This window comes from Argopecten irradians, chromosome 16 (assembly GCF_041381155.1).
Source record: "Argopecten irradians isolate NY chromosome 16, Ai_NY, whole genome shotgun sequence".
Taxonomy (NCBI): domain Eukaryota; kingdom Metazoa; phylum Mollusca; class Bivalvia; order Pectinida; family Pectinidae; genus Argopecten; species Argopecten irradians.
The window spans coordinates 28440837-28467273 of record NC_091149.1 but is presented as its reverse complement, the minus strand read 5'-3'; the positions used below and the strand labels follow the sequence as shown (position 1 = coordinate 28467273).

At 35.7% G+C, this 26437-nt stretch overlaps 1 protein-coding gene and 1 long non-coding RNA gene across 6 annotated transcripts; one reads left to right on the top strand and one right to left on the bottom strand.

The window, feature by feature from the left end:
* Window positions 1-4996: 4996 nt before the first annotated feature.
* LOC138311077 (innexin unc-9-like) lies at window positions 4997-25290 on the top strand. 5 transcript variants are annotated; one of them, XM_069252516.1, is made up of 2 exons: window positions 4997-5901; window positions 21976-25290. In XM_069252516.1, the coding sequence occupies exons 1-2, from the start codon at window positions 5891-5893 to the stop codon at window positions 23243-23245; spliced, it is 1281 nt and encodes a 426-aa protein (XP_069108617.1). In that variant the 5' UTR covers window positions 4997-5890; the 3' UTR covers window positions 23246-25290. The 5 variants fall into 5 exon arrangements, with proteins under 5 accessions (XP_069108617.1, XP_069108618.1, XP_069108619.1 ...); XM_069252517.1 differs by lacking the exon at window positions 4997-5901 and adding an exon at window positions 10180-10329; XM_069252518.1 differs by lacking the exon at window positions 4997-5901 and adding an exon at window positions 13623-14190.
* On the bottom strand, window positions 5896-17403 carry LOC138311078 (uncharacterized). The gene is made up of 4 exons (XR_011206520.1): window positions 17204-17403; window positions 12746-12908; window positions 11022-11194; window positions 5896-8951 (listed from the first exon to the last, which is right to left on the bottom strand). It is a non-coding gene; the product is annotated as an uncharacterized lncRNA (long non-coding RNA).
* Window positions 25291-26437: the final 1147 nt, after the last annotated feature.

The following is a 26437-nucleotide window of genomic DNA, read 5'->3' as shown; positions in this document are numbered from 1 at the left end:
GTAATTCTTTTGATGTACAGCAAAAGCCATATAGTGTCAGTGTACAATTATGTAATTCTTTTGATGTACAGCAAAAGCCATATAGTGTTTTGTCCGTGTACAATTATGTAATTCTTTTGATGTACAGCAAAAGCCATATAGTGTCCGTGTACAATTATGTAATTCTTTTGATGTACAGCAAAAGCCATATAGTGCCAGTGTACAATTATGTAATTCTTTTGATGTACAGCAAAAGCCATATAGTGCCAGTGTACAATTATGTAATTCTTTTGATGTACAGCAAAAGCCATATAGTGTCCGTGTACAATTATGTAATTCTTTTGATGTACAGCAAAAGCCATATAGTGCCAGTGTACAATTATGTAATTCTTTTGCTGTACAGTAAAAGCCATATAGTGCCAGTGTACAATTACGTAATTCTTTTGATGAACAGCAAAAGCCATATAGTGCCAGTGTTTCTGGGTAAGGTAGATTTTTAAATCCTGGTATCAACTTCGTATACATGTACATATTTACTTATTTTAATGTCCATTCCCAGCCAACGTAGATATTACTTCCAACCTTTACCATATACAGTGTAGTGTCTCGCAAGTCTTTCAATGCTGAGCAGTTATTGTGTAATTTGTAACTTGATGAGTTGTTGTTTGTTTGTTTTTTTAAATGCGTGACAATTTTATAAAATCTACCTTTTCGTATCTAAGCAACACTTTACAATCGTGCTATTTAAATCATAATGCAATGTTGACACATCATATCTAGTCAAATCACACACGAAGCGTTTAGGTTTACTTACTTTAATATGAAGATGTCAAGAAGATACATTACATGGTGATATTGACAGTTAAGGGGCCTATATACATGTCGCGGATAAACATACGGGGCGAGGAGTGATGGGGCCCGCATGTGATTGTTATATCAACAAAGATAGATATGCTTTGTGGTTTTAACATACATTATGCATAAATCATTGTACAAAAAGGAATGGATATGGCTTATATATTTTTACAACATAAATATGCAACTGACAAATTCGTGCATCTAAATAAACGTATTTTTCTGAGTTTACAATTCTGCTGTCTGCCGATGCACAACTGGAACTTGAAATACCAAGAGAGATCGAGATCCAATTTGTGTCGTGTCCTAAGCTCAGATATAGAGACAACAAGGACGTTATGTATTGATGGCATTTGAATCATCTTACCATGTATGGTTGGGGCCGTTTTTGGCCATCAAATCCATTGATGTTTTTAACCTAATAAACATCTATTACATCCTTGATTAAATTTAACAGAGTTTTTCTGATTTTTGCAGCTTTAGTTGCCATGGTAGCCACAAAAAATATGCATTTATCAAGCGAATTTGAATATTTGGTAATTTTTTGTCTATCGTGTTGACAGTTGTCTTAGGACAATCATATTTGGTCAGTTAACACAGGTATCTTTCTTTAGAGAAGGACTTTACTAGGACAATCATATTTGGTCAGTTAACACAGGTGTCTTTCTTTAGAGAAGGACTTTACTAGGACAATCATATTTGGTCAGTTAACACAGGTGTCTTTCTTTAGAGAAGGACTTTACTAGGACAATCATATTTGGTCAGTTAACACAGGTGTCTTTCTTTAGAGAAGGACTTTACTAGGACAATCATATTTGGTCAGTTAACACAGGTGTTTTCTTTAGAGAAGGACTTTACTAGGACAATCATATTTGGTCAGTTAACACAGGTGTCTTTCTTTATAGAATGACTTTACTAGGACAATCATATTTGGCCAGTTAACACAGGTGTTTTCTTTAGAGAAGGACTTTACTAGGACAATCATATTTGGTCAGTTAACACAGGTGTCTTTCTTTAGAGAAGGACTTTACTAGGACAATCATATTTGGTCAGTTAACACAGGTGTCTTTCTTTAGAGAAGGACTTTACTAGGACAATCATCCAGTTCAATAAATATCAACGACTAACTCGTGACCATCCAAGGATGTGCTCTATGGTTTCTATACGATAAACAGCACACCAAATATGATCAAAATTTACAAAATGTCCGCATTTTCATTATTTATGCATGTCAAGGATGGTTACTATAGCAACTGCAACTGCAATGATACCTACTGTACCAAAATATACACGCTATTTTTAAATTATTATATAATCACTAAATATAACAATTTACCCAAAACATTCAGCATTTAAAAAATTTGAATATGTAAGTAAATATTTGTTTCCAATTTCAGAGAAAAGAAACATTCTGCTGGTTTTTAACTGCATGTAAATGATAAAATTGCTTTAGTGCTTATCTACATGGTGATTTGGCATCAGTATCAACACTACCTGTAGTGATCACGCGTTGTTTATATTGTATATGTATTATTAGCACTATATTGACTGCAATATTGTCCTCCGCCATCTTGTGCTTGTCCATGTCATATGACTAATGACAATGTCTGTACTGTTCCCTATACGCTTGTAATGAATTTGCATGAAATAAAGGTTATTTCGCCATTGTATTTTACAAAGTTATTTGCTCTTGCGATTATTACGTCGGTCGTATTTTTGTGAGCATAACGTCATATTTTTACACACAAAAATTTGTGCACAATGCTGCATTCCGATTGGTCAAAAAACACTCTAACGCATGGAAGCTAATTGGTGCCAAATTTTATATGAAAAATAAAAATAAAAAAAGGTATTGCCAGTAATACTATTGCGTTTGTTCGCAATACATTTTTTTGTTCGCAATACATTTTTTTTTCATATCTAATTTGGCATCAATGGGCTTCCGTACTAACGCTCACAATTATTCTACGAACACTTTATTATATGATGTTCATAAATGTCATATGGCGAAAGTATTCTTACTACTTATATATTTATTACATCTAATGGTGATTAAGTGATATATTGTCTCTCTTAGTGGTTGTACCTAAGATTGAAAAATAATGATGACAAAAAACCGTAATCAAGTTGTCTTCCGGGTTCCTAAGGCGTACTATTGGTTTAGGGGGATACTAATTTCTATATAACTTGATCTTAACGCATATCTGTAGTATAGCAATTACTTTGGTGAAAAAAAGAAAGAAGTGAAAGCCTTTTACTTTTTTTCTTTTTATTTATTTAGTTTCTGAGCTGATGATTCAAATAATTCAATAACAATGATTATATAAAGATGTACCTATTTTGTTCCATTTTCTATACTACTATTAATACGTGTGCGCTGCGAGTGTGTTGTGTATCTGTACATATTGAATTGTTTTCCTGTCTGTACGGTATATATACTACTCAAAATTTGCTAAGGATCATTTTTATTTTAAAGTATATCAAATTTATTTTTATTGTACACTATTCATAATAATAATTTAATGATGACATTGAGATGTCTAAACACAGGTTCCAACAGAAAAACTATGAAATTTTCACGAGTGCTCGATACATTTCTTGCGAAACAGAGCTACCCCCCTAAACGACAAAAAACCCACAATGGAAGCGAATACGAAATTCGCGTTAAAAACAGTTTTCTCGTGTAATTTAAATTTCAGTATCTTGTGTGGCGTCCCTTATCGCCGATGCATGCTCGCAATTAAGTCCCGTTCCGGTTTTGCTGAATGGATGCCCATTTCTCTCGCAAAGCCGTTCCAAGTTCTTGCAGTGACTTTGGCTGGTAAACGCGGGAAGAATTGGATTCCCGTAGCATGTCCTACATGTGCTCTATCGGATTTAGATTCAGGGAACGAGCAGGCCTGTTAAACTGTGTTTCACGCGTATTTCATATTCGCTCCCATTGTCATGGTTTTTTTTTTTTTTTTTTTGAGACATCTTAAGACATCTTAAATATATCATTTAAGTATGTTTTATGAATATTGTACAATAGAATGAATTTGATACACAGTACTACAAAGTAAAAGTTATCCTTAGCAAATTTTGAGTAGTATATATGCACTGTACCAAGGACGTATACTTATAAATCCTTGACTGTACTGATAAACCAAATAATTTTAAGATATAAATAACTGAACTGTTTGATTCTATTAATATGCAATAAGATAACACCATTGTTAATTTAAACAACTCTATAAATATCAAATGGTTATGAGCGGTAAAAAATTAAGCGCCACTCCTTTACATGTATAACATTTTCATTGTAAAATACTTAATTAAATGAAGACAAATTCATCTGGAAAATTGATGATTGGTTTGTGAAATAAACACAAATATGCGTTTTAGCCTAGCAGCTTTACCACATACATGTAATATTACTTTCTTACATCCGCACTTTCTGTGAGTCTCACAGAATTACTTGGCCCCCAACTATGTCACTCCACAGACAGCTGGCGGTGTATATTAGCTAGTTAACAGGATTACTAAAGACACGATATTTGATATACTATATCCAATTACGTTTACACCGCGTGCTCATACCGTGTACATTGTAATTCCGAGGAGCGACCCATAGTTTATCATGAATAGACTTTACATCATTTTCATATATGCTAATAAATGGGCGTGGTCAATCCACTGCTTCGATCTCCTCCGCCCACGTGAGTGACGTAAATCAGGGGTGGATGTCAACGGTACGCACAACATCCGGAACATGCATATCTCGATTTTACCAATTGTTTATTTATTGTTTATGTATTTTATCAATTGTTTATTTATTGTTTATGTTAATTGTTTTAGTGTCGGTAAATAGTAAAGTGTGTGTATGATATATCAATTTTGATAATTTATGTTTTATTTAGACTTTCCAATATCTCACAATTGCTGCCCATTGTCATCTCAAAAGTACAAAGATCAAAGACAAAAATAATGAAATGACTAAACATCAAAAGTTGCAATTATAGCTTAGTGCACCGAAAAATGCACATTGACCCCGGTGTGACGTGATATCACAGTTAAAAAGGCTGTGTCATCATATCAGATTTAACTCACTTCACATTCATTTAATTAAAGCTCGCCGAAATAGCAAAGTTTGCATTTCACTGAACCGAATCAAGCCATTAATTTTTTAACACGAAATCCAAATAATAAATGGAGAACTTTTCACTGCAATATAATGGCGGACACACTTGATTGAAAGTGAAAGTAGTCATATTTTATGATGAAAGTCGATTTAACTTTGTGTGCGCCGATCAGGACCAAGTATTGATATCTTTATTGGCCAATTTATCAAATTTCTATTTCCCCCTTACAATGATTGATCTTGACATTACTTTGGTAAGTCTGGGCAGTGCTATAATGTGTGATATTAACATAACTAGTGACGCTGTCCCCATACTTGATGACATTAATGATATCGCCATTCAATTTCCCCGAAAATATATATCCAGCTGTCCACATTGACAGCCCGTACAAACAACCTGCATACGTAATCATCCACGACCGATAAACTATATACACACTGATAAAGTTTTTAACAGTTCGATATCTTTGTTAGATAAACAAAGTTAGTTTTCACGGAGGAATCTGTTCGTAAGTTCACCATTTAAAGTTTTCTACACGCCTCTCATCCAGTCTGTTACACACGTGTGACCCACACACATGCGAATGTTGACACAGCGCGTAGGAAGTCAACCCCTCCTAGTCATTTTACTTTAGCCAGATCATGTGTCACACAGAGTAATTTGTTTGACATATTTTGTATGACTGTCCGCTTTAGGATTCCAAACCTAAATTAACCCTAACGTAACGGCCGGGCCAGCAGGGAGGACAGTTAATATATTGGGATTATAAGAATGGTTATCATGACGCGGGAAGTCTTGGCGATCATCTAGGTCAACGTTTATCTCTTAGACGTTCGTAAACGCCATTTCGTCCGCGTTCGTCTCAAGTTTGACCACCCCCTCACTACGGCAGACGGTCAGACTCAACTGACCACACAGAGTGACCGACAGTGAAGATGGGAGACGGGTAAGTTACGGTTATATTTCTCATCCGTTCACGATGAAACAATTGTTGATAATGTCATTGTTATGCTATAATATTTACAAGTAAGATAGGCATGTTGACTCGGACCTTTGTAGATAAGATCAAGATGAACTGAGGTATATATAACAACTTAAGAATCGCTTTATATACACACACTAACATGCTAATTTTAAGTAATTCAGACACGAATGCCAGAATTTACATATTGTTCTGTAGCTTTGTACAAGGCTTTCTTTGTTACTCAAAATGTACTGGATATATTTATAATATCTGAATTTATTGTGATTTAATGTACACGAAGAAGACAGAAATGTCCATTGCCATGCTTTGTCTGTCTTCAGCACATGTGAAATTACTAATATTAATTCACATTTGGCTTTTGTCCTGAAAATTCTTTCTTTAAAATTACCTGAATTCCAATATGGATTATTAATATATCAAGCAGAAACTAGTTTTATTTCGTTATTGGTATATAAGACAGCTTCACAATCCTACACCTTGACAAAACTCTCTCTATTTATACATGTATATGAGTATCATTCACTATTTATAAAACTTTTCTTTATCTGTATATACACGAGAGCTACACCAGTTTCTATAGAATTGAGAGCAGACCAGTATTTCTGTGTATGTTCATTTTAAATCCCATATCGAGAACTTTTAAGTGGCAGGTGGTCACCCTGTGTCACAATGTCCCATACTGTGTACACCATGGTCCACCGGAAATAGGCCGCCGTATTTGTGTTTATGTTTGTAATTAGTTCAAGATGATCATTGAGTGTCCAAACCATGTCATTATGTGACCCATTTGTGACATTAACTTAAAATAATCCACCAAGACAATATCACCAATCGACATTGACTTGAAGATGACTTTCGAGGGGTTCCGAATGTATGCCTTTGAGACACATCCTTAGGAATGACGATGAATGACGACGATACCCGAAGGTATCATTACTAAGTGTTGACGATGTCGTTATGGCAACTGTATGAATAATGATGTTGTATTAGTGGTCAAGGATAAGGACATATGATTGATGGACACTGGACATCAAAACAAGACATACCACACCGCGTGTAGAATCGACCTATTTTCTAACATTTCACACATGCGCCGGAAGTGGAAATGCAGACATTTTCTTTTAAACTATTTACTCTTTGTTATGAGTAAAAGAGTTATACAAATGCTGTTAATCAATGGAATGAGACATTATTCTTTATTTCAATCACTTATTTTACGATTGGTGTTTGAAGTGTAACCCGATATATATATTTGATTTTATCTTTCATTTTTATGACGTCACATTAGACTTTGAAACATGTGACTTCGTACTTTGTGAGAACGAAAAACCACCTACATAAAAATGTTACCTTTTGGAACACCTAGCTGATAAAGACCGGTTATACAGGTCGGGACATATTTGTTTGTATTTTGTGAAAACGATATCTTTGTTGTTTCCTTTAAGTTGCTAAATATCCTGCTATCCTGTTAACACAAGAATAAACATCCGTAATATGTAATATATTAATTTTTATATTCCTGTACTCTTGTTTGTCATTCGCGAAGTTTACGGTTTTTATACACATTCCTCATAATCTGATAAAACATTGCCACTGAAGTCCCGCGGGAAGACATCTCGTATTAACACCTAAAAGATATATAACATCCTTACAGAGACCTAGTTAGTATATACTTACATAGACCAGCTGTAGAGGGACTCGACAATGCCCCTCGGTACATGATAATTTATATACGTTTTGTCCTCAAATTATTAACGACATTCTGACGCCCTGTCTGGAGGCAAAATTTCAAAGATATATCGGGTTAAAATGTGGCAGAAACAATCATAAGAGTACAAAGACCGCACGGTTATTGTCAACGATTATTCATAGAATTATAAATAAGCTTCTAAATGTACAAAAAAGTGTTTTGGGTTGTAATGTAAATGGATTTAAACTTTGCGCCGGAAGTTCCTCTACATATTATCTTTAACAGGTAGCATGTCAGTAATGTTGCTTTTAGCGTTCGATGATATGAAACAAAAGCAGATCCTTGTGTGACGTTTTGACCTTAAGTTTTACTTACAATCATGATATAGAGACTTTAAAACTAAGGTCTAATGATAACTTATTCGGGTTAATGCAGATAAAATAACAAATGTATACAGAATTATGCGATTTCATCCTTATTTAAAATGTGCAGAGATCCGTCATATATCTAAATCTAGATGAAGAATTCAACACAAAATACGTAGTGATAGTTTTTTTCGTGAACCGTTCACTAAAGTGCCACTGTAATAGGTGTAGATCGTATCCATCTTCATAAAACGCCTTATAAGCAGTAATACATAGCCTCCCCTATGTCTAAGTTATGACATACCTATTCATCAAATCGAAAATATGCTTTTTACACCTGTTATGGCGTTATATATAACTTATTTTTATTGTGTTGTTTACCTGTAATTCTGCGTTACACACAGTCTTTAAGACAATGGGCATGCGGTTACGATTTGTTTTTACTTCAAATGTCGACATTCTGAAGCAAACATGTTGTGTTTGCTAAGCATATAAAACATTCATGACTGGTAATTTATGGAAAATTACTTTGACTTTACCAGCCTGAGAGACATTCTCTGCGTTAATTACGAGAATTATGCTAATGATATGGAAATTACGAGAGTATGACATTAACAAAGTAAACAAGGCTTTAGAAATTAACAACTATAACTTCTGGTCATTTGGAAGTACCCAGAGATATGGCTATACCTATGTCTTTTTCACACTACAAGGTTTTATAGATATCATTATATGTAAAACGTTTTACATTTGTTAGTTCGATGGCGTTGCTTATCCATATTCTGGTTGTAAGATCCAAAGAGAAATCGCCAAATAATCACAACATATTCTGGGTTGTTGAAACTTTCAACATCAGATTCATCCTTCGTCCTAACTCGACTAATTCCGTAATGACGTTGTGGACAGTGACGTAGAATGCCGGACTCAACCGAAGTCATCCGAATGTGTCCGAAGACCTGTTTAATAGATTAATGATGAGTTATACAATACAAATGCAACATTTAACATACAGCTGCAAAGTGAATCAGAAAGTAATAATGCATTAATATATTCCGGTACATGATATTGGCTGAACTATCCGCCATATTTGATATACTATGACCTTGGAGAAATACAATATATGCGTAAACATGAGGTAAATCACATTAATATGTAAATACTTACGTGGGTACATTATTACACGTACTGTATGCTATAACGTAGACATGCTAATAAATGTGCAATCTGTATACCACACCATCTATACAGTAACGTTTATTTCACTGACATTCAATTTCTTTTAATATGATTGAAAGCCGCGATGTGTGACTTTTACAAATACAATTGGAAGATAGCCTATGAACTTTGTCATCAAAGTAAAAACAGTTTCATATATATATGTCTTATGTATTACACAGATAACATTGATTAACATAAAACCAACGTTTATTTTAAATGTTTCTAAAGAGACGCAGATATTGCAAAGTCATATAGACTGTATTAAAACATAAAAACATAACTGAAAGTCTCAATAGTTTTAGCAGGTACATTCCTTCAGTGCAATAGTTTGTAATGAGATGGAGTAGGAAATGTCAACTGTTCCGTTCGAGCAAATGTTAACAGGATTTTGCATGGACATTTTTCACATGATATCGGTTTATTTGACAACAAAGATGGCCATAGGTAGACATGCTCAAAGTTAATCGCCTTCAGACGCATAGGTTACATGTAACGTCACGACATTGCCTATTTCGGTTGTAACAAAAACACGAGAATGAAAGTTTTATTTTCGTATATTTTTTACCATAATATATCTATATTTGAAGAATGACGACCTACAGAGACTGTTCAACTTATCTTTGGGTCACCCGTATATAATGGTCCTTCTCGAGCAGAATGTCAAAACAAAGCGGCACAGCATATCATTGATGAAAATATTGAAATCTATATAACTTGTTACCACAAGTATTCACGCGAGTAATACAAATGACAGACGCCTATAGCGAATTATGTTTATGATGTATCTAATGGCATTTATACTGGCTCTTTCTTGTATATATTAGATAATATGAAACCTGTAACTGTCTGTTCCAAAGCTGTTGTGGGAAATATTCCGCCGTCCCTAATCATGTTATCATCTATAATTATCGCACGTGACATTTGCCGAATTAACAAGTGCATACAACCAGTTCGTGCCAATATGCGTTTATTGTACGGTGAATGACGTTCGCAGTGATAGAAATAGTCCCGATATCAACCAGACGCGAATTCCTTTGTACGAAACTAACTTGGATTCAAAAATACCGAGTTTACAGGAAGTGACGTATGCAAAACTTTTAATTCACCTATGCCTGAGTAAGTCTATTAGCATGACCAGTTTTTGCCCGTATGTGGGATTTTTTTCTTATCATCATAATTTTGTTTAACTTTCCCTAAGTCATACACAGCCTTTCAATTTTCCCAACGTTTTCTGGATTTCCAACTCCTGATTCACATCTCCATTTTGAAATCGAATTTAGATTTAGATCAATGTAATCTAGTGCTCGACTTCATACTGTATTTGTAAACACGCGATCTTTGAAACATTTAAAATGTTCTAATTTAGTTATGAATTTTTCTAAATATTCAATATTTGTTTATGCCAGCTTACTAAACATGTTCCGCGGCAACATGTAGCCGACAGTTTCGCTATTAAATAGTGATATCAATAATAGAAACATCCTGAATAGATGAACGTCATAAATCAGAAAAGTAAATTTGAACTCTTATTTCTCTCGATACAAACATTGAAGTAACTTCCAGCGAAGGTCATTTCCCATGCATTATTTACATTCGCGTCAAGTTTGGTAGTCTCTTTCTTATAGATTACAGTTCCTACTCATGAAATACAGAAATGACCTATGACGTCATTTATGTTTACCACGTGCGGTCAAAATGTCAGAGGTCAGCGTTCTTTATTTGTATACAACATTTAAACCAATATAGTCTCCTGGTTTTCCCAAGTTTCTGAATCGTGCTATCAACAAAGATTATATAACTTCATTTACCATAGAATGGCGAACTGATTCCGTCTTTATGTTGGGCTATCTACAGCGAAGTCCAATCTAGGTTTATTATACCCATGGGACTCATTAGATGCCGCCTTCAAGTCAATGTCCCCGGTTCTCCCTACATAGACACAGGACTGTAATTTACTCCAGATATCCTCATGTCTTCTCACCTGAAAAGCGAAATGTAGATTACTTACATACAAAATATTCTCAGGTCTGATTTAAAGTTCGACCTAAAATTATACGATGGCAGAAATACGCAACTACAGAATGGTAAAGTTTGATATGGTTAGTTGGTTGGTCGAGTGATGTGTGCTTGTTCCGTGTCACAACACGCACATACTGCAGTCTCCCAAAACACTGTATACACAGGAGACCGTCCTTAAACGACACTGACTGTCAATAGGACGCTACAATAATCAACCAACCGAGATTTGTTTCACATACATATATACTTTCAATCTTACTATACTAATCTAATCTATGAGAACTTGTTTAAGACGTAGAGCTATACTTCCCTGCTTTACTCAAGGAAACACTAGCTTTCTACTTGTTGAATGAAATTTCAAGATAACCCGAACATTGCTATAGGTTACATGGCTAGATAAGTTCAAAAATGAAAATAAAAATACGTATAAAAGTAACTTTTCTTTCTAATGTAGCAATATTAAATTGCTCTGAGAAATAAATTTGACACCCAAAAAGTATATACATGTATTTTATGTCTTTAATGTCTGGTTTCTTCTAGTCTCGTTTTATTTAAATAACGTGACGTGATTGTAGAATGATTTATTTTTTCTATTTGTCCATAAAGTTATTTTAATTGCTGTAATATAAAACAAACAACAGAAGAAGCGTTTACCCGAATGTTTTCCTCTGTAACAGAACCCGACCGCCAGTGTACGCCTCTACAGTATATGTTATAAGTGTGAAATAGAACCATTTAATGACATTACGATTTTTAATATACCTCTGAAGGCGACTAAAATTGGTAGTTTGTCCTGCAAGCGTGACGCTATATTGCTAATAAAGCCAGGTGGCGGTAAGGTATTCGTGGGCCATATTTTGACACTATGAGGTATTACTGATACGTTCAGACTCGGCTGGGTGCCACGCGAGCATGTCGTAGTTATGGGAATCGATAGCCTACTTTTATCAAGCAGTATAATTCTAATAGGCATAGTCATGGCGACAAAATAACGATGAAGTTTCTGTTATTGTTTAAATCGTGGAATCGTGAAGTGATAAACGGGACGAGTGCAGTTCAGTCGGCATGGCATCATAATACATATCAGTTTATCCAAAACCATTTTACTTTGAGATTAATAGGAGAACAACATTAAAAAAGATAGATTTGCTCTCGGCTGCATCGTAGACATCGGTCATACAAATCTGGACCACAATGACACTCGCCATACAAATCTAGGATACAGCGACATTTACCATACAAATCTAGGTCACAGCGACTTCCACCATACAAATCTAGGTAGTCAATATTTGTTACGAAAGGCATGAAAAACAGGTCCTAGAATATCGAAGTAATTGTCAAATATGAATAATGTTTATTGTGTTTGAAATTGCATTTGAGAATTTGTGTCTTGTGTGTTGCGTGCTTAAACAAGGTTGATTGGGGATGAATGTATATTGCTATTCATAAATGGAAATTATATTTGGGAATGTGTCTGTTGTTTGCCTTTAAGATTTCGTTTAGCTATTGTTACCTCCGCTCTCATGTTTTCTTTTCATCATGACCGCTTGTCACCTTTCCTAGTCCACTACAGAGACCTTCATATCCAGTGTCACCCATCCTCTGTTGGCCATGGTATTATTGTGATCCGCCTTGGATGTTTACCCAACTTAGGCTATTTTAGCCATGGTATCTCCCTGCAGAAGATTTGAAAAGCAACTTTTTACCTTCATACCAAACTGTTAAATTTCAAAGTCAAATGTTATTTATTTATTCAAATGAGAAGCACAGTGTTGAAAGGTTTTGAGTTCCAACGACGAAGTTCGTCCTTGTATCTTTGATATCAATATCCATTACATACAGTGTTAACAGATAGACTTAATTTCTGTGTGGCGAAAATGATAGAGACGATTGTTTCCCTTGGCAGGGGATATAAGTGACGTCATAGAGCGAGACTGTATTATATGGTAACCTTGTACCAGGGACGATGGATACTTACAGCCAATATTCTCTGTCAGACCATAAACCCAGCTACTCCATTAACAAATCAATATCCCTCCCAAGGCACGACCCCGACCCCGGGGAGCGTCTAAGGGAGGGAGACTCATCAAAGTTAGACAAACACTTGTCATTCAGAATACTAACACTCATTACTATATCTATACCTTCTGGCCTTCACCCCGTGTTTTATTTACACTTTCCCAACTCATCGTTATCATTAATAGGCTATGAAATGTCAACCGAAGAAATTGTCAAAGTTATGAACGTCGTTTTAAATAAGTGCATTAGGGATTGCCGGAAACGATTGCTCAATTTGTACGTGGATGTTTAGTGCATAATCATATACCAGCGCATATACATATAACTCAGTTAAATAGATAGTGCAAAACAGTGCTTACGAGTATTATTGATCTCGGTCTGTATTTATACAGTTATAACTGTATATGTGATAGAGGAGCGTCTCACCTTGTATAGCTTAAAACGTATTTACTGGCCTAAAAGGTGTGGTTTTGACTGTTCGATAGAAATATTTGAAAACTTGCGCCGTGAACGGACGGGTTCGTGAGCTGTTCAGGGTATATAGCTCTATATGTAACTGGACGTGGTTTAGTAACGTACGAACCGTAAAACTTTTGTAAAAAGTGGATGTTTTTAACGCATGTTTGAAGTCCATAGCAGTGATATGATACTTATTCAACCGTGTGAGTTTTAAATAGACAGAGTAGCCATATGAAGAACTGTGTTCTGTGTTTCAAGCTTAAAATGGATAAACACACCTAAGAATACGGGGTATAATCCCTATCAGCCGTGCGTGTTAAATCCTACCCTAATTGGTTGAGAATATTCACGGCCTCGCGACTTCGACCTGCTACGTAAGTTTTCACCTTACAATCAAACGCCCCGCCCACCCGGGATAGTTCAGCCATATTCTGACAGCGATCCGGCGTTTATGGTGAATCTGTACTGAAGACCGAAAATGTATGTATTTTAATAATTTTCATCGTTTATTTGAGATTTTATCAGCGATAAATTTATTAATACATAATTGACAATATGTTCTTATTTTAGTTATAAATAGAAGTTAATTATTATATCTGTTTGCATCTGTTTTTGAAAGGATAGATATCGTGACTATTGGCATATAACCCTAAAAATGATTAAGTGTTTGTTGTCAATTGCAAAAAAAAAAAAAAAAAAAAAAACATACAAAAATAACAAATAACACATACAAATGTAATGTCTATGATTGAGAGAGTGTTGATGCTAATGTGTTATTATCGTTAAGTACTGAAAGTATAGAACTCAGCCTCACCGTCGAGGAAGGCCGAGTAGGGTGGGACAATGATAAAGACTATACAAATGGTGGCTATACTGTTACTATGGACATGACAAAAAGGTGAACGCAATATCTAAACAGGCATTGAGAAGAAAAAACCGTTATTGATGTTCGCAAGCTTCTGAAAACCGTTCAAAAGAAGCAAATAGTACACGAGTTATTTTTGTTTGCCAAGCGGTGTCGCCATGTGATGTGTATTTTTAAGTTGGGAATCAAATTGCTTTCTAGTCAAGTTTCAGTGAAATATTCAATTATTCAAAATTCAAAACTATTTCAAATTTCAAATTAATGCCTCCATTGGATTAAACTGGATGTGAATGATCTGGAATTTTACAGATAGGCGTCCATTTTACGAAAGTGTTTGAGACTAAACAGCACTTCAAGGGCTGGCGTTCTTTACTTTATATTCAAATTGAGCACAAATGATATAGAGGAAACTAGAAACAAGTAACTTACCTGGACTTATTTGTTTAGTAAATGTTTTGAATGTTTAACTGTTCGCGCTTTCTATACAACACCATAGACTGGCACACACTCTGAAGATGATTCTGAAGCAATTTACTCTATCTGAACGAATATCTGACTTGACTTTCTTTACTTTCAAAAGGACATTCTAGAGGACAAACTCATCTAAAAGTCGTGTGTTAAATCTGGCATGTAGATGTAGTCCCTTATAGACTGTAGAATGATAATGTGACCATTGTGTCTAACCATATATATGTAACATAGTCCGATTACAAAGCTAATACCTAGGTGCTATCATCCTTTGTGAAGATCCCTGGCGTGAATGGTACTTATCATGTATTCATAACATAATGTCATTTTACTTAAGTCTAGTTTTGTTCGTGAGCAGATTTAATGCATTGTCAGAGAGTTTCATCTGGTAATCTTGAACGTGCTGAAATTGGCGGGTCTGGATACACTAATCTTTGCTGACATTTAAATATTGTCCTCGGTATTTGTTCTCGGAAAAATGTTGCATTAAAATATATTCTAAAGAACAGAAATTCTATATAAAATTTGATATCACGAGCAATTGGTGTCTGTCAAATAATGTAACTGTACTCTAAAATGTTATCAATTATGAAAGGAAAGAGGAAGGTGGACTATTTCTCGCCCTTTGTCGGTGTCATGTAGTCGATCTTTCCGGGTTTCTGTTTGAGCGTTTCAGTGAGATCAAGCTATAAAGTATGCATAAGGGATACAAAGCATTCTTACAAAAACATGACGAAGTTCTACTCCTAAACATTCCTCTCACTAAACATGACGAAGTTCTACTCCTAAACATTCCTCTCACTAAACATGACGAAGTTCTACTCCTAAACATTCCTCTCATTAAACATGACGAAGTTCTACTCCTAAACATTCCTCTCACTAAACATGACGAAGTTCTACTCCTAAACATTCCTCTCACTGACAGCCAAACCTATCCTCAACCTGGAATTACCATAAGTGATAATAGAATTTATAACAGAAAAAAACCCTGAAATTTGTTTTCGATCAGAAGAAACCCCCTTTTTGGCCCTTTCATTGCCATAAATGTCTGAAGGTCTCTTAGGGTATTTATTACACCTAAGTATGTAAATGTTTGTGTGTGTTTATAGACGTGAGTGTGAGTTGTTACGTAATATTTGTGTCGCCTATCAGCGATTCCCTCGCGACCTGTACCCGGGGTATGTAAAAACTCCAGGTTTTATTCACTCTCATCGATAGATAAATAAATAAATAGTCCTAATCAATATATAATACATACATTTACTGACAGGTGCTTTTAAGATGTTTGTCACACTCGTCTGTAGCCTGGATACCGTAAGGAATAGGACCAGGGACAATAACTCGAGTTAAAAGTTCCTGGGCTCGCAAATTGGTATTGGTATAATGACAACGTTTACTATTCTTCTGCAAAATCTTCAATCGTTTTGTCTACATCGCTTGCCTCCTTCGAGGTCAAGACACATGCCATGACAATAAGTGAACAGTAAACATGCGTAAACACTACCACAGGGACTGGCTGATGATTGGGACTCAACTCCAGGACCATTTGGTTTTGGTCATTTGTGCTTCCATTCTTGCAACTGTCCACACCATTTAGTCTTTCATAGGCTTTTGGGAAGATGACCACATGGAAGACAAACGACGGAATGTCAGGATAGTAACTTGACCGCTTGACCATTTCGGACCCCCTTTCCTACTTATTGATTATCCCCCTACAGTATTACCTTTTGATACGTCAGGAGGAATATTACTTTTGTTGTGTTACTGGTTAGTACGGTGATAGAATGACCACTCGGCCATTTCGGATACCCTTTCCCACTATAGATATGACCCCCACGTCCTCTCCCCGGGACCATGGCGTATACGTTTTGGTGACAAGTTTACTTATATTACCTAGTGTCATTGTCCGCAGTAGTCCCACCACGACCTACAGTCTAACCCAGCTGTTTATAAAAACCTACTTAACCAGAAAACTGAAGAGATAAGTCGTTATTCAATTTTATTTATACACAGTATGCATTGAAAACCTAGAATGTGGGAAAATTTTATGAAGAAATGAACTTGACAACATTCCGTAGATCCGCCATTGTTTGTCTGAGTTTCACCCCGTGACTCCCCAAGCTTTCCGTATGGCCTACTCCATCAACACGCTAAACTTACCTTCGTCTTCCTTCAGTGCCCCGACCTTGCCTAACAGCCATTTTCCTTTGTTTACATCTGTAAAACACATTGTTTACTTGTTATTCCTGTATTGGAAATGTCCTTATATTTCTATAACCAGAATCGCTTTCAAAATGTCGCCCCGATCGCTGCCGTCTTCTGATATTTTGTAGGAATTTCTGTTTTGGAAATTTTTGTCACTATAAATACACATTATTCTGTGTAAAACGCCGATGACGCAATGTGTTTATATTATCAGTAAAGGTCCGAACAAAGATGCTCCGAACGGTCCTAAACATGATTCTGTGTTGTCTTTATTTATAGAAAAAATGATCAAAGCAAGATAATAAATATATATCTCAAACTTATCAGGTTTATCAATGCTAACATTTGGGAATAATAACTAATATATGTCGGTAAGCAGACGACACATTTTTGGCATTTAAATGTATATAAAGAACATGTGGGTTTCCTACCGATGACGTAGATTGTGTATTCAAATTTACTGCTACCCTGTATGTTGGGAAAGTTTTTTAATAGGTAGATATTTTTGGGGCAAATCGTCGGCCATCTTTTGGCATTGTGTCGACATTTTATATAATATTGAATCGCCTTGACCACAATGGCGGAGGCAGCCGAAGCCGCTGAAACCTACGAGGATCAGGATTATGAATTAACAGAAACGAAAATCGGGGCATTCGAGTGGTACGTAACATTTATATAGGGTATTTAAACACGTGATGTTTTATAGGAAATGTCACACAATGGCGGAGCATGTTTACTTCCTCCTGTCTGTTGTAGTTCCCATTTCAGAACGGAGGAGGACACGTTAAAAGCTAGATCTGAGATTTCGTGTGACGAAAGAGAGTTTTGTAATTCCGTATGACGAAAGAGAGAGAAAGTGAGTTTTCTGATTCGTATAATAGTGTATATGGAATCGGGTTATGCTGAGTTTATGTTGATACATCTGTTAATGTATCTGGACTGCTGATAATGCCAGATAAGACAACTATGATATTGTTATTTGTACCGTTTAATTAAGTTATTGATGACGTCACGTTATACTGTGACGTCATAAAATGTCAATGAAATGACATCAAGTCAAACAACTTGGAAAAATAATGATAATAACCAGGAATGACATTACACCCCTTAACTTTATTTGGAACCATCATGTTCCCCAACGATAATTTTAAATTGCTTCAAGGCAATTGGACAATGCTTACATTTGATTGTAACAAAACCCTGAGCAATTGTTGAATGATCGTATATCAAACATCTGACATCTGAAAAATAGCACCCATCTCATCTGATATACGTGTAATACTAAGCTTGCTTTTATTCGGTACAATTGATTTAATACAATGGATGATGCTAGACATTGTAATCATGAAATAGGGTACAACAACAGTATATGTAGTAAAACGTGTTAATTTGTATGGCAGAGAGGGGTCATTGGAGGATAAATTGGGAATTTACTGGACATCGGTCCCCCAGGTGCTTACCCTCCTCTCATGGCCCCTCTCTGTATCACTGTAGGCAATACTCACCCCTTAAATCACATAATGTAATTGTATTGTTCTAGTCCTGGATTTGGAGATACTGAAAATATTAGGGTCTGCATATCTGTGGGACAGAGGACATTGAGTCGTGGCCTTGGTCAATGTTTGAGACCATGTCCAGTTCAAAAACCCTCGGTTCACCAGATACTCACTCACACAATAGGTCTAAGGCCACTCTCTTCATCACTGTTGTATGGATCTTTTACCCTACCCCCTACCCCCCCCCCCCCCCCCCCCCCCCCCCCCCCGAAATAGACAGGCTAGATGAGAATCGAGCAAATGTTTAGTATGATCATAACTCATGAGGAAATTCGCGCATTTTTTGTGCCTCATCATAAAAAGCAGTACAAGTGAAATATGTCTGCAATATCAGTCAACTGTATGGAAACTGTACCACAAGAATATTAAAGGATATACCTTTATAAGGACAAGTACTGGTAATGGACAAAGGTTGTCATTTTGTAGAAAGTTTGAATAAAACAGTATCATAGACAACTACATGGAAATATGCATATGTATTGCACTTACTGAGTATATAAATTAAATAAATGTTATTTCAAAGATGGCTGAAGTGACCTTATGTACAGGAAGTAGAGGGCGCCAGTGCTATAAACACACTTGATGACTTCGTGTGATGGTCAGGCGATATGCTATCTGATTGTATGCATGTTTACAAACGTGATAACAAGCTCCTAATTTAGAATGTACATCGACATTTGTTTGTAAAGTATTGTCATTTTAATGCACAATGTTGCTCCATGTTGACACTCTGTGTCCAGTATTTCATTCCAAGTACATAGTGCCTCGGATTTTTTTCGGGATGCAATTAATTATTTTTGATATTTTTATCTTTAAATAAGATTAGAAGCTCAAACTTTTCAATGGTGGTAATGATGTAAAGTAAGTAACTTTTGTAACTGAAGAAAAATACTAAATCGTCTGCTCTTGTTGCCAGCGAAGGAGCATCAAATGTGTTCAAACATATATAAATATTTGTGAGCTTTAGAATTATTTTCCATTTATATTTATTCCTATTCAGCTGAGACACGAGATAACCTATAACGACTGAAAGTTTTTAGGATTAGGGACTTGAGCAAGTCTAAAATGTATAGAATCATCACTTTACCTTTCAGGTAAACGTTGAGCGTCACGCATGCCTGGTTTTGTAGTCAGAGTTGTCACGCCACTTGGCAATAACATAAGTCTACTCCATCCCAAATACGAAGATAAGTGTCGGGAGTGTAGTCAGCTTTATCCTTGATAAACAAACATCAATGATGCAAAATTATCCAAACAATCTCGATATTTATTACAAACAACAATAAATATATGATTTATACAGTTAAGGATGTTGTTACAATAGCCAAAAAATGATTGTGTGGATGTAAAGAAATCATCCACAAAAATGTTGTTTTTCGTGATTGTGATGCGGATGCACGTCGCCTACAAAGGGACCTGTTTTCTCTGGCGCCCACTATGTGTTTTACCACAAACATATCTATGGTTTAAAATGTCACCATACAAGTTTACATGCATGAAACCCACGCTGTACATACGTTAACTGTTAAATAGCTTCAGACACACCCTTTAAGCTAAAACTATGCTGTATAAAACTTATCAAAATGTTGCTTTGTATTCCAAGTGCAGTCTGCAGTTTCTAATAAAATTGATGTGTAATTGATTTCTGTCGTATATAAGATCCAATAAGCCAGATTTCTTTTTCGCTTATGTAAAGAATCCTCGAACATCACGTTTGAATTTTGCTTTACAAGAGTTGTAACATTTTATTACAGCAATTTGGCAATAAATGACGTTTTAAGAGGCCCGTTTCCCAATACCCACTCCCTATATATGTATATTGCGAAATAGGCCCGAGTATAAACCTAGCGATCCCACGACTAGACCTATTTTGTTGAGTGACCCACTTACAGCCAGTTGTCGTCTACAAACACTATAAAGTAGCTACATAGAAAACACATAGATCAGATTGTCGTATAATATGTAAGTATCCAGATAAGTATTGCTGAAAACGTCATCAGTTTATGGGTATCATATATGAGGCAATACCCGGTACCTAAACTGGTTTCGCCAGAATAAGGCTATATTACACATGGGATAATATTTATTGGACGGAAAATTATCGTATAAACTTCCAAAATACCTCTTATGTCTCTTATTCTGAACGAAAATGGAAGATCACCATGTTACTGTACATAACTTTTCAACAATCAAGAAACCTCGAAAGTCCTTTTTTTGCGTTATTCCTCTCAATGAATGTCAATGGAAGGATGATTACAGTCTTAAAGGCCTTTACAAAGTTTCCTTTTTGTTTGCGAAATATTGCTTTGTATGTAATGTTTCACTATAAACATAGTTGACCACGATTTGAAAAAATGAACAAACCGAGATTCATGAAAACTCATCTCAGCTTGAAACATTAGTTTGATGTTGTAATGTCGAGGTCATGTTTGTGTGTTGGAACTATGGTATCCATGGTCAAACTGACTCATTATTTCGAAAACATATATCCGTTACGCATTGAAGTAAAAAGAATCAGATAATAATTAATAGATTAAAATCTGAGGTGACATTATCCTCTCATATTTCTTGATTTGTCATATAAATAGCGAAATGGTGCAGCCTTAGGATGGTATTAACTTTTAATGGTAACGTAGCCACCACAATGACAACAAATGGAAATGAACAAATATATAAGATGTCTGTATCCACTTCTATGTCTTGTCATGTGGAAACCAAACCGTCCTGCATTTCGATGACATTTCACTTGCATCGTAATTGAGTTGTATGGAGCTGACAATACATGTTTTCCTCCTGTTGTTAATGCATATCTCATTGCTCATTGCCGTTGTTTGTTCCCATTATAAACTGTATATATTTACTACACTGTTTCGAATCTACTGTATATCCGGGTATTTCCGTGGGTCGATTTTATCGCGATTTTCACTATAATAATAAAATAATAGCGGGTTTAAATTTTCGCGATCTGCCTTTAGAAAGATATATGATTTGACCATTGCTCAATATTTCATGAATCAAATTTTCCCGGTCATGGTAATGTCCCGTGAAATCACGAAAATATCAAGTTCCACGAAAATATTTGACGGTACGGAAATTGTATTTTCGATATTAATTGGTTTCTTTAATGTTTCATTATCACATCACTAATTACTGTTTATTTGTATATTACAGGGTGTCCGAGGTGTTGGGGTTCGTCCCCTCCCTGAACAAACTCCGGGGGAGTACCAGCGATGACTGGATCGATCGTATCAGCCACATGTATACTGTCATCATGTTGGTCATTTTCGCCATTGTGGTCAGTTCCGGCCAATTTTTCGGCGACCCAATACATTGTTGGTGTCCAGCGGAATTCACAGACGCTTTCGAAGAATACACCAAATATGTCTGCTGGATTTCCAATACCTACTATATCCCAATGAAGGACTCGATTCCGGACGAGGACGAAATCCGACAGGAAAAGGAACTGACCTATTACCAATGGATACCTCTGATTCTGCTTCTCCAGGCATTCCTCTTTAAAATCCCTAACATTGCATGGCGCATGCTCAATACACAGGCTGGTATAAATATAGACAAGATTGTCAGACTGGCGGAGGAGACCCAGGAGGGGTCACCAGAAGATCGCATGGAGACCATCGAAAATCTGGCTAAGTACATGGATAAATGGCTGGGAACTTATCAGGAATATAAACGGAACATTATCGTGAGAGTGCGCGCGCAGATGACCAAGGTTATGTGTTGTTTGATGAACAGACGCGCCGGAACCTTCCTCACAGGCCTCTACATGATCATCAAAATCGTCTACGTCGTCAATGTCATCAGCCAGTTCTTTATTCTAAACGCCTTCATGGCTACAGATTACAATATGTACGGGTTCCAATACATCGAAAGTCTCATCAATAACGAGCCTGTACGAGAAAATCCGAGATTTCCCAGGGTAACACTCTGTGACTTCCGGATCCGTCAACTACAGAATGTTCAACCATGGACTGTACAATGTGTTCTACCAATCAATCTGTTCAACGAGAAAATCTTTATATTTTTGTGGTTTTGGTTCGTATTGGTTGCTACGCTAGCATGTTTCAGTTTGCTGAAGACCGCGATATATCACATCTTCAAGCAAAACAAAGTCAGATACGTGAAAAAATATCTTAAAATCAGCAATGAAATTCACAGCAATTATGACAAGAAGTTGTGTGCGCAATTCGCAGAGGGATATTTGCGTAATGACGGTATATTTGTGTTGTATATGATTGCTAAGAATTCCACAGACTTAGTTGTGGTGGACCTGATGCGGGAATTGTGGAAGATCTTCAAAGCGAAACACAGTCCAAATAACAACGTCATGAATAATCATGCAGGAATCGAAGACACCAACGACATGGCGCCACCTCTCGATGAAAAGGAACCGCTCACCGACGGTGCATACCAGCCACAGTGACCACGTGATAGTCATGATATTTCAGGGTAGAGAGAGCTCTCAGCCCCAGCTTCGCTTTCATATCTAAAATTGTCCGACTTCAAATGAAGCCTATTCTAACTACAGTGCCGCATATAAAAATCGCTTGTCATTTAGCCTTTTTCGTATGTATGGAACACCATAGCGATCTCGGTGAAGGATGGCGATCAGGTGGGTTTCGTTACCATGACTTTCATATTACATTGATTGGATGATATTTGAAGCGATGGGACTGATACGAGAAGTTCCGAACCGACACTTCTTGCCGCGGAATGCCTCGCATTTCGCCCTCCCCTTTGTGGGGATATCCCCGAGTGGATTTGTCTTCGTCACTAGGTGCTATCACGTTTGTGTTATTGTTGTCTTGGGTGATCATGTTGTGATAAAAATTATATTTGTTATCATGTGACTAAGCTAATTCCGAACAGATTACCACGAGACTTCAGTATATAGTGTTAAGACGCTTGTTATTAAAACGACATGGACTGTGGCAAAAAAAAACTTGTATATGACGTATCTAATTGATGTGTGCTACGTCATCAACCCAGTTTTCGAATAAGCCATTACCCTGACAGGGAGAGAAAATGGAATCTATCCGAACAAGGAACTGAATATGATGGTACACACATCAAAATTATAAACAAAATCGTAGTGTTTGTTTCGTAGAAATAGCTAAGAAAAAATAGAAACTCGATTGCTGATTTAAAGTTTTCATTCATTTAAACAATCTAATTGAGATAAATTTATAATTTAGAAAGTCACGATTATTTGGGGGATAACAAATTGTATATTACGCGACCAACTGTGCTCCTACATGTCTACATCCAATGTATAACGGTGCTATACATTATTTTTTTTATATCGTGATTAATTCATGTATTGTATATACTCCTAACATGCCTCGTATTAAAACTGTATTAATGTGTTCTAGACTAACTCATTCACCCCTGAAAATTCATAATGAACTCTTCTGTCTTTTGAACAGGAAGAGTTTAAACTTGTGTTTAGGTTTGAATATGTTAAACAATAGTAATAAGCATTGTTTAGCTGTTAGTTGTTGTTAATAAGTGATATTAAAGTCAGATATTTTTGATATTTTTCTACTCTTTATCAATCACTTAGGAATGAGCGTTTGTTTTATACTGGATCTGTAAACACACATGTAAATACGGCTCTTGTGTATATGACACTTCATTAACTCTCTCTCCTCCATTGATAGCTTTGTTTAATTGACATTTTAATTTAGAGACTGTCTGCACTATACATTGAAGCAAAAACAAAACTGCTTGGTGCTTTAAAATAAAATGTTCAGGTAAATAAAGCAATACTCAAACCTTGCCAGTACATTTACGCAAAGTCGTATACGCAAACGCTGACCGATATATACTGAAACCATTATTTGGAATTGTTAACTGTCAGAATCAATGTAAATGTTGGGGGATTGTTTTTCCCCTATTGGATATCAGTAGTTATTACGATTTATTGCTTACTCCGGGCTGATTTGACCGTGCCTACTTTTTCTATGAAATTGTCAATACACCAAGTTACATTTATATGTACAAACATTCATTTATACCATGATAGATTTAGATTTTTTAAAATTAAGTATTTCTTGAATTTGATTTTCAATCAATTTTTAATCATATCACTTGTAATACGCAATCGTCCAATACCAGTTGATTCCCTGTTAATTTACGTAAATGTAGTTTAGTGATTGGTCTGAGTTTCAAGTTGATAAATGATTTGGTAAACCTATAGAGCCAATTTTGCATTGCCTCCTAGGGTTAATAAACATTATTATCAACTCCACCAGAAGTCAATTACTGTCTAGTTCAAATCGTAGTGTTCCTTCTGCTTATATTCTGCCAATGAAAGCAATATATCTATTACCCAATTAAAAACAAATCATGCATATGCAAATTTATATTACATTTTTAGCCGTATATATTTATATTGTAAATATATTTAGTTGATTTTGAACCGGTCTTATATGATATTCTCTGTTGAAAATAAAACTTTGAAAACATTCTGTTTTTTGTTTTTCTCTTTAAAGGTTGCCTGATATTGAATTTCCTCTTTGAATATTGATCAACTTAACTAAGAATTACTACTTTCATATGTAATGTTTTTCATGGTGATTAATTCACATTTATTTAAGTGTATTTATTATCCAACATAATTATATCCATCATCATTATACAACAAAATTACCACGGAGCACACCGGCTAATGATAGGGCTAAAATACAGGATGTTGTTATCACTTAATTGTTAACGCTATGATACTTAAACAATGGGCTTTATACCAAGTACAGGTTTGGAATGTTGATTTCAATGAGATAACATACCACTCGCTAATACCGAACTACATCAGCCGAAAAAAGAACAAAACATTACAATGAAACCAACATATCACCAATGTTGATGGTTCTGTTGATATCTATAAAAAAGATTTGTCCATAATTCAAATTTTCAAATGTGATTTTACACATAATTATATACTTTAATAGATCTCTGTATCGTCTGTAGATCAGCCATTCACAGTGGATATTTTATTTCAATCAATTTTAATGAAAGTTTTAAAAACTATTGGACAACAGGTGAGGTATATTTAAGCCTTCCTCTGACATTGTCATATCAGATAAAGATATATAAATAAATAATTATCGTTTAGATAGAATAAAATTGGAATGATAAAGTAGGTATTTATAAACAATAATGGTCTTATCCATGGTAGCTGTCAATAATTTTGTTGGTCATATTAAACCGACATTTAGTGTGGAAAACACGTGCGTTTCACGTGCCACTCATGACGTCACAATGGAGACATTGGATATTGTGTTAAGCTCTGAATGTCTATTGTAAATTGAGTGCAGAACACTTAGTTGTGTGTGAAAGTTTGTGTTAAACAGCTGAAGGCATTGTCCTAGCTCTCACACGGGAGTGAAGGGTCATTATGGTCAGTCTAAGTGGACAAACAGTATTACGACATCAGGCATTGTCCAGTGTTGTTTACAAGTCTAAGTCCTAATGGTCAGTTAGTCAGTCTGGCCACACCAACTGTATAATTACCTACATCATAACCTGACACTCATCATAAGACGGGATTTGATCGGATACTGGTCATTCTATGGGTCATTACAACGCTATACTTGTAACGACTGACCACTTGACC

Coding starts and splice junctions, on each gene's coding strand:
- LOC138311077 (XM_069252515.1), top strand. CDS start 17,826: ATGGCGGAGGCAGCCGAAGCCGCTGAAACCTACGAGGATCAGGATTAT. Junction 17,909..21,975: donor AAAATCGGGGCATTCGAGTG/GTACGTAACATT, acceptor TGTATATTACAG/GGTGTCCGAGGTGTTGGGGT.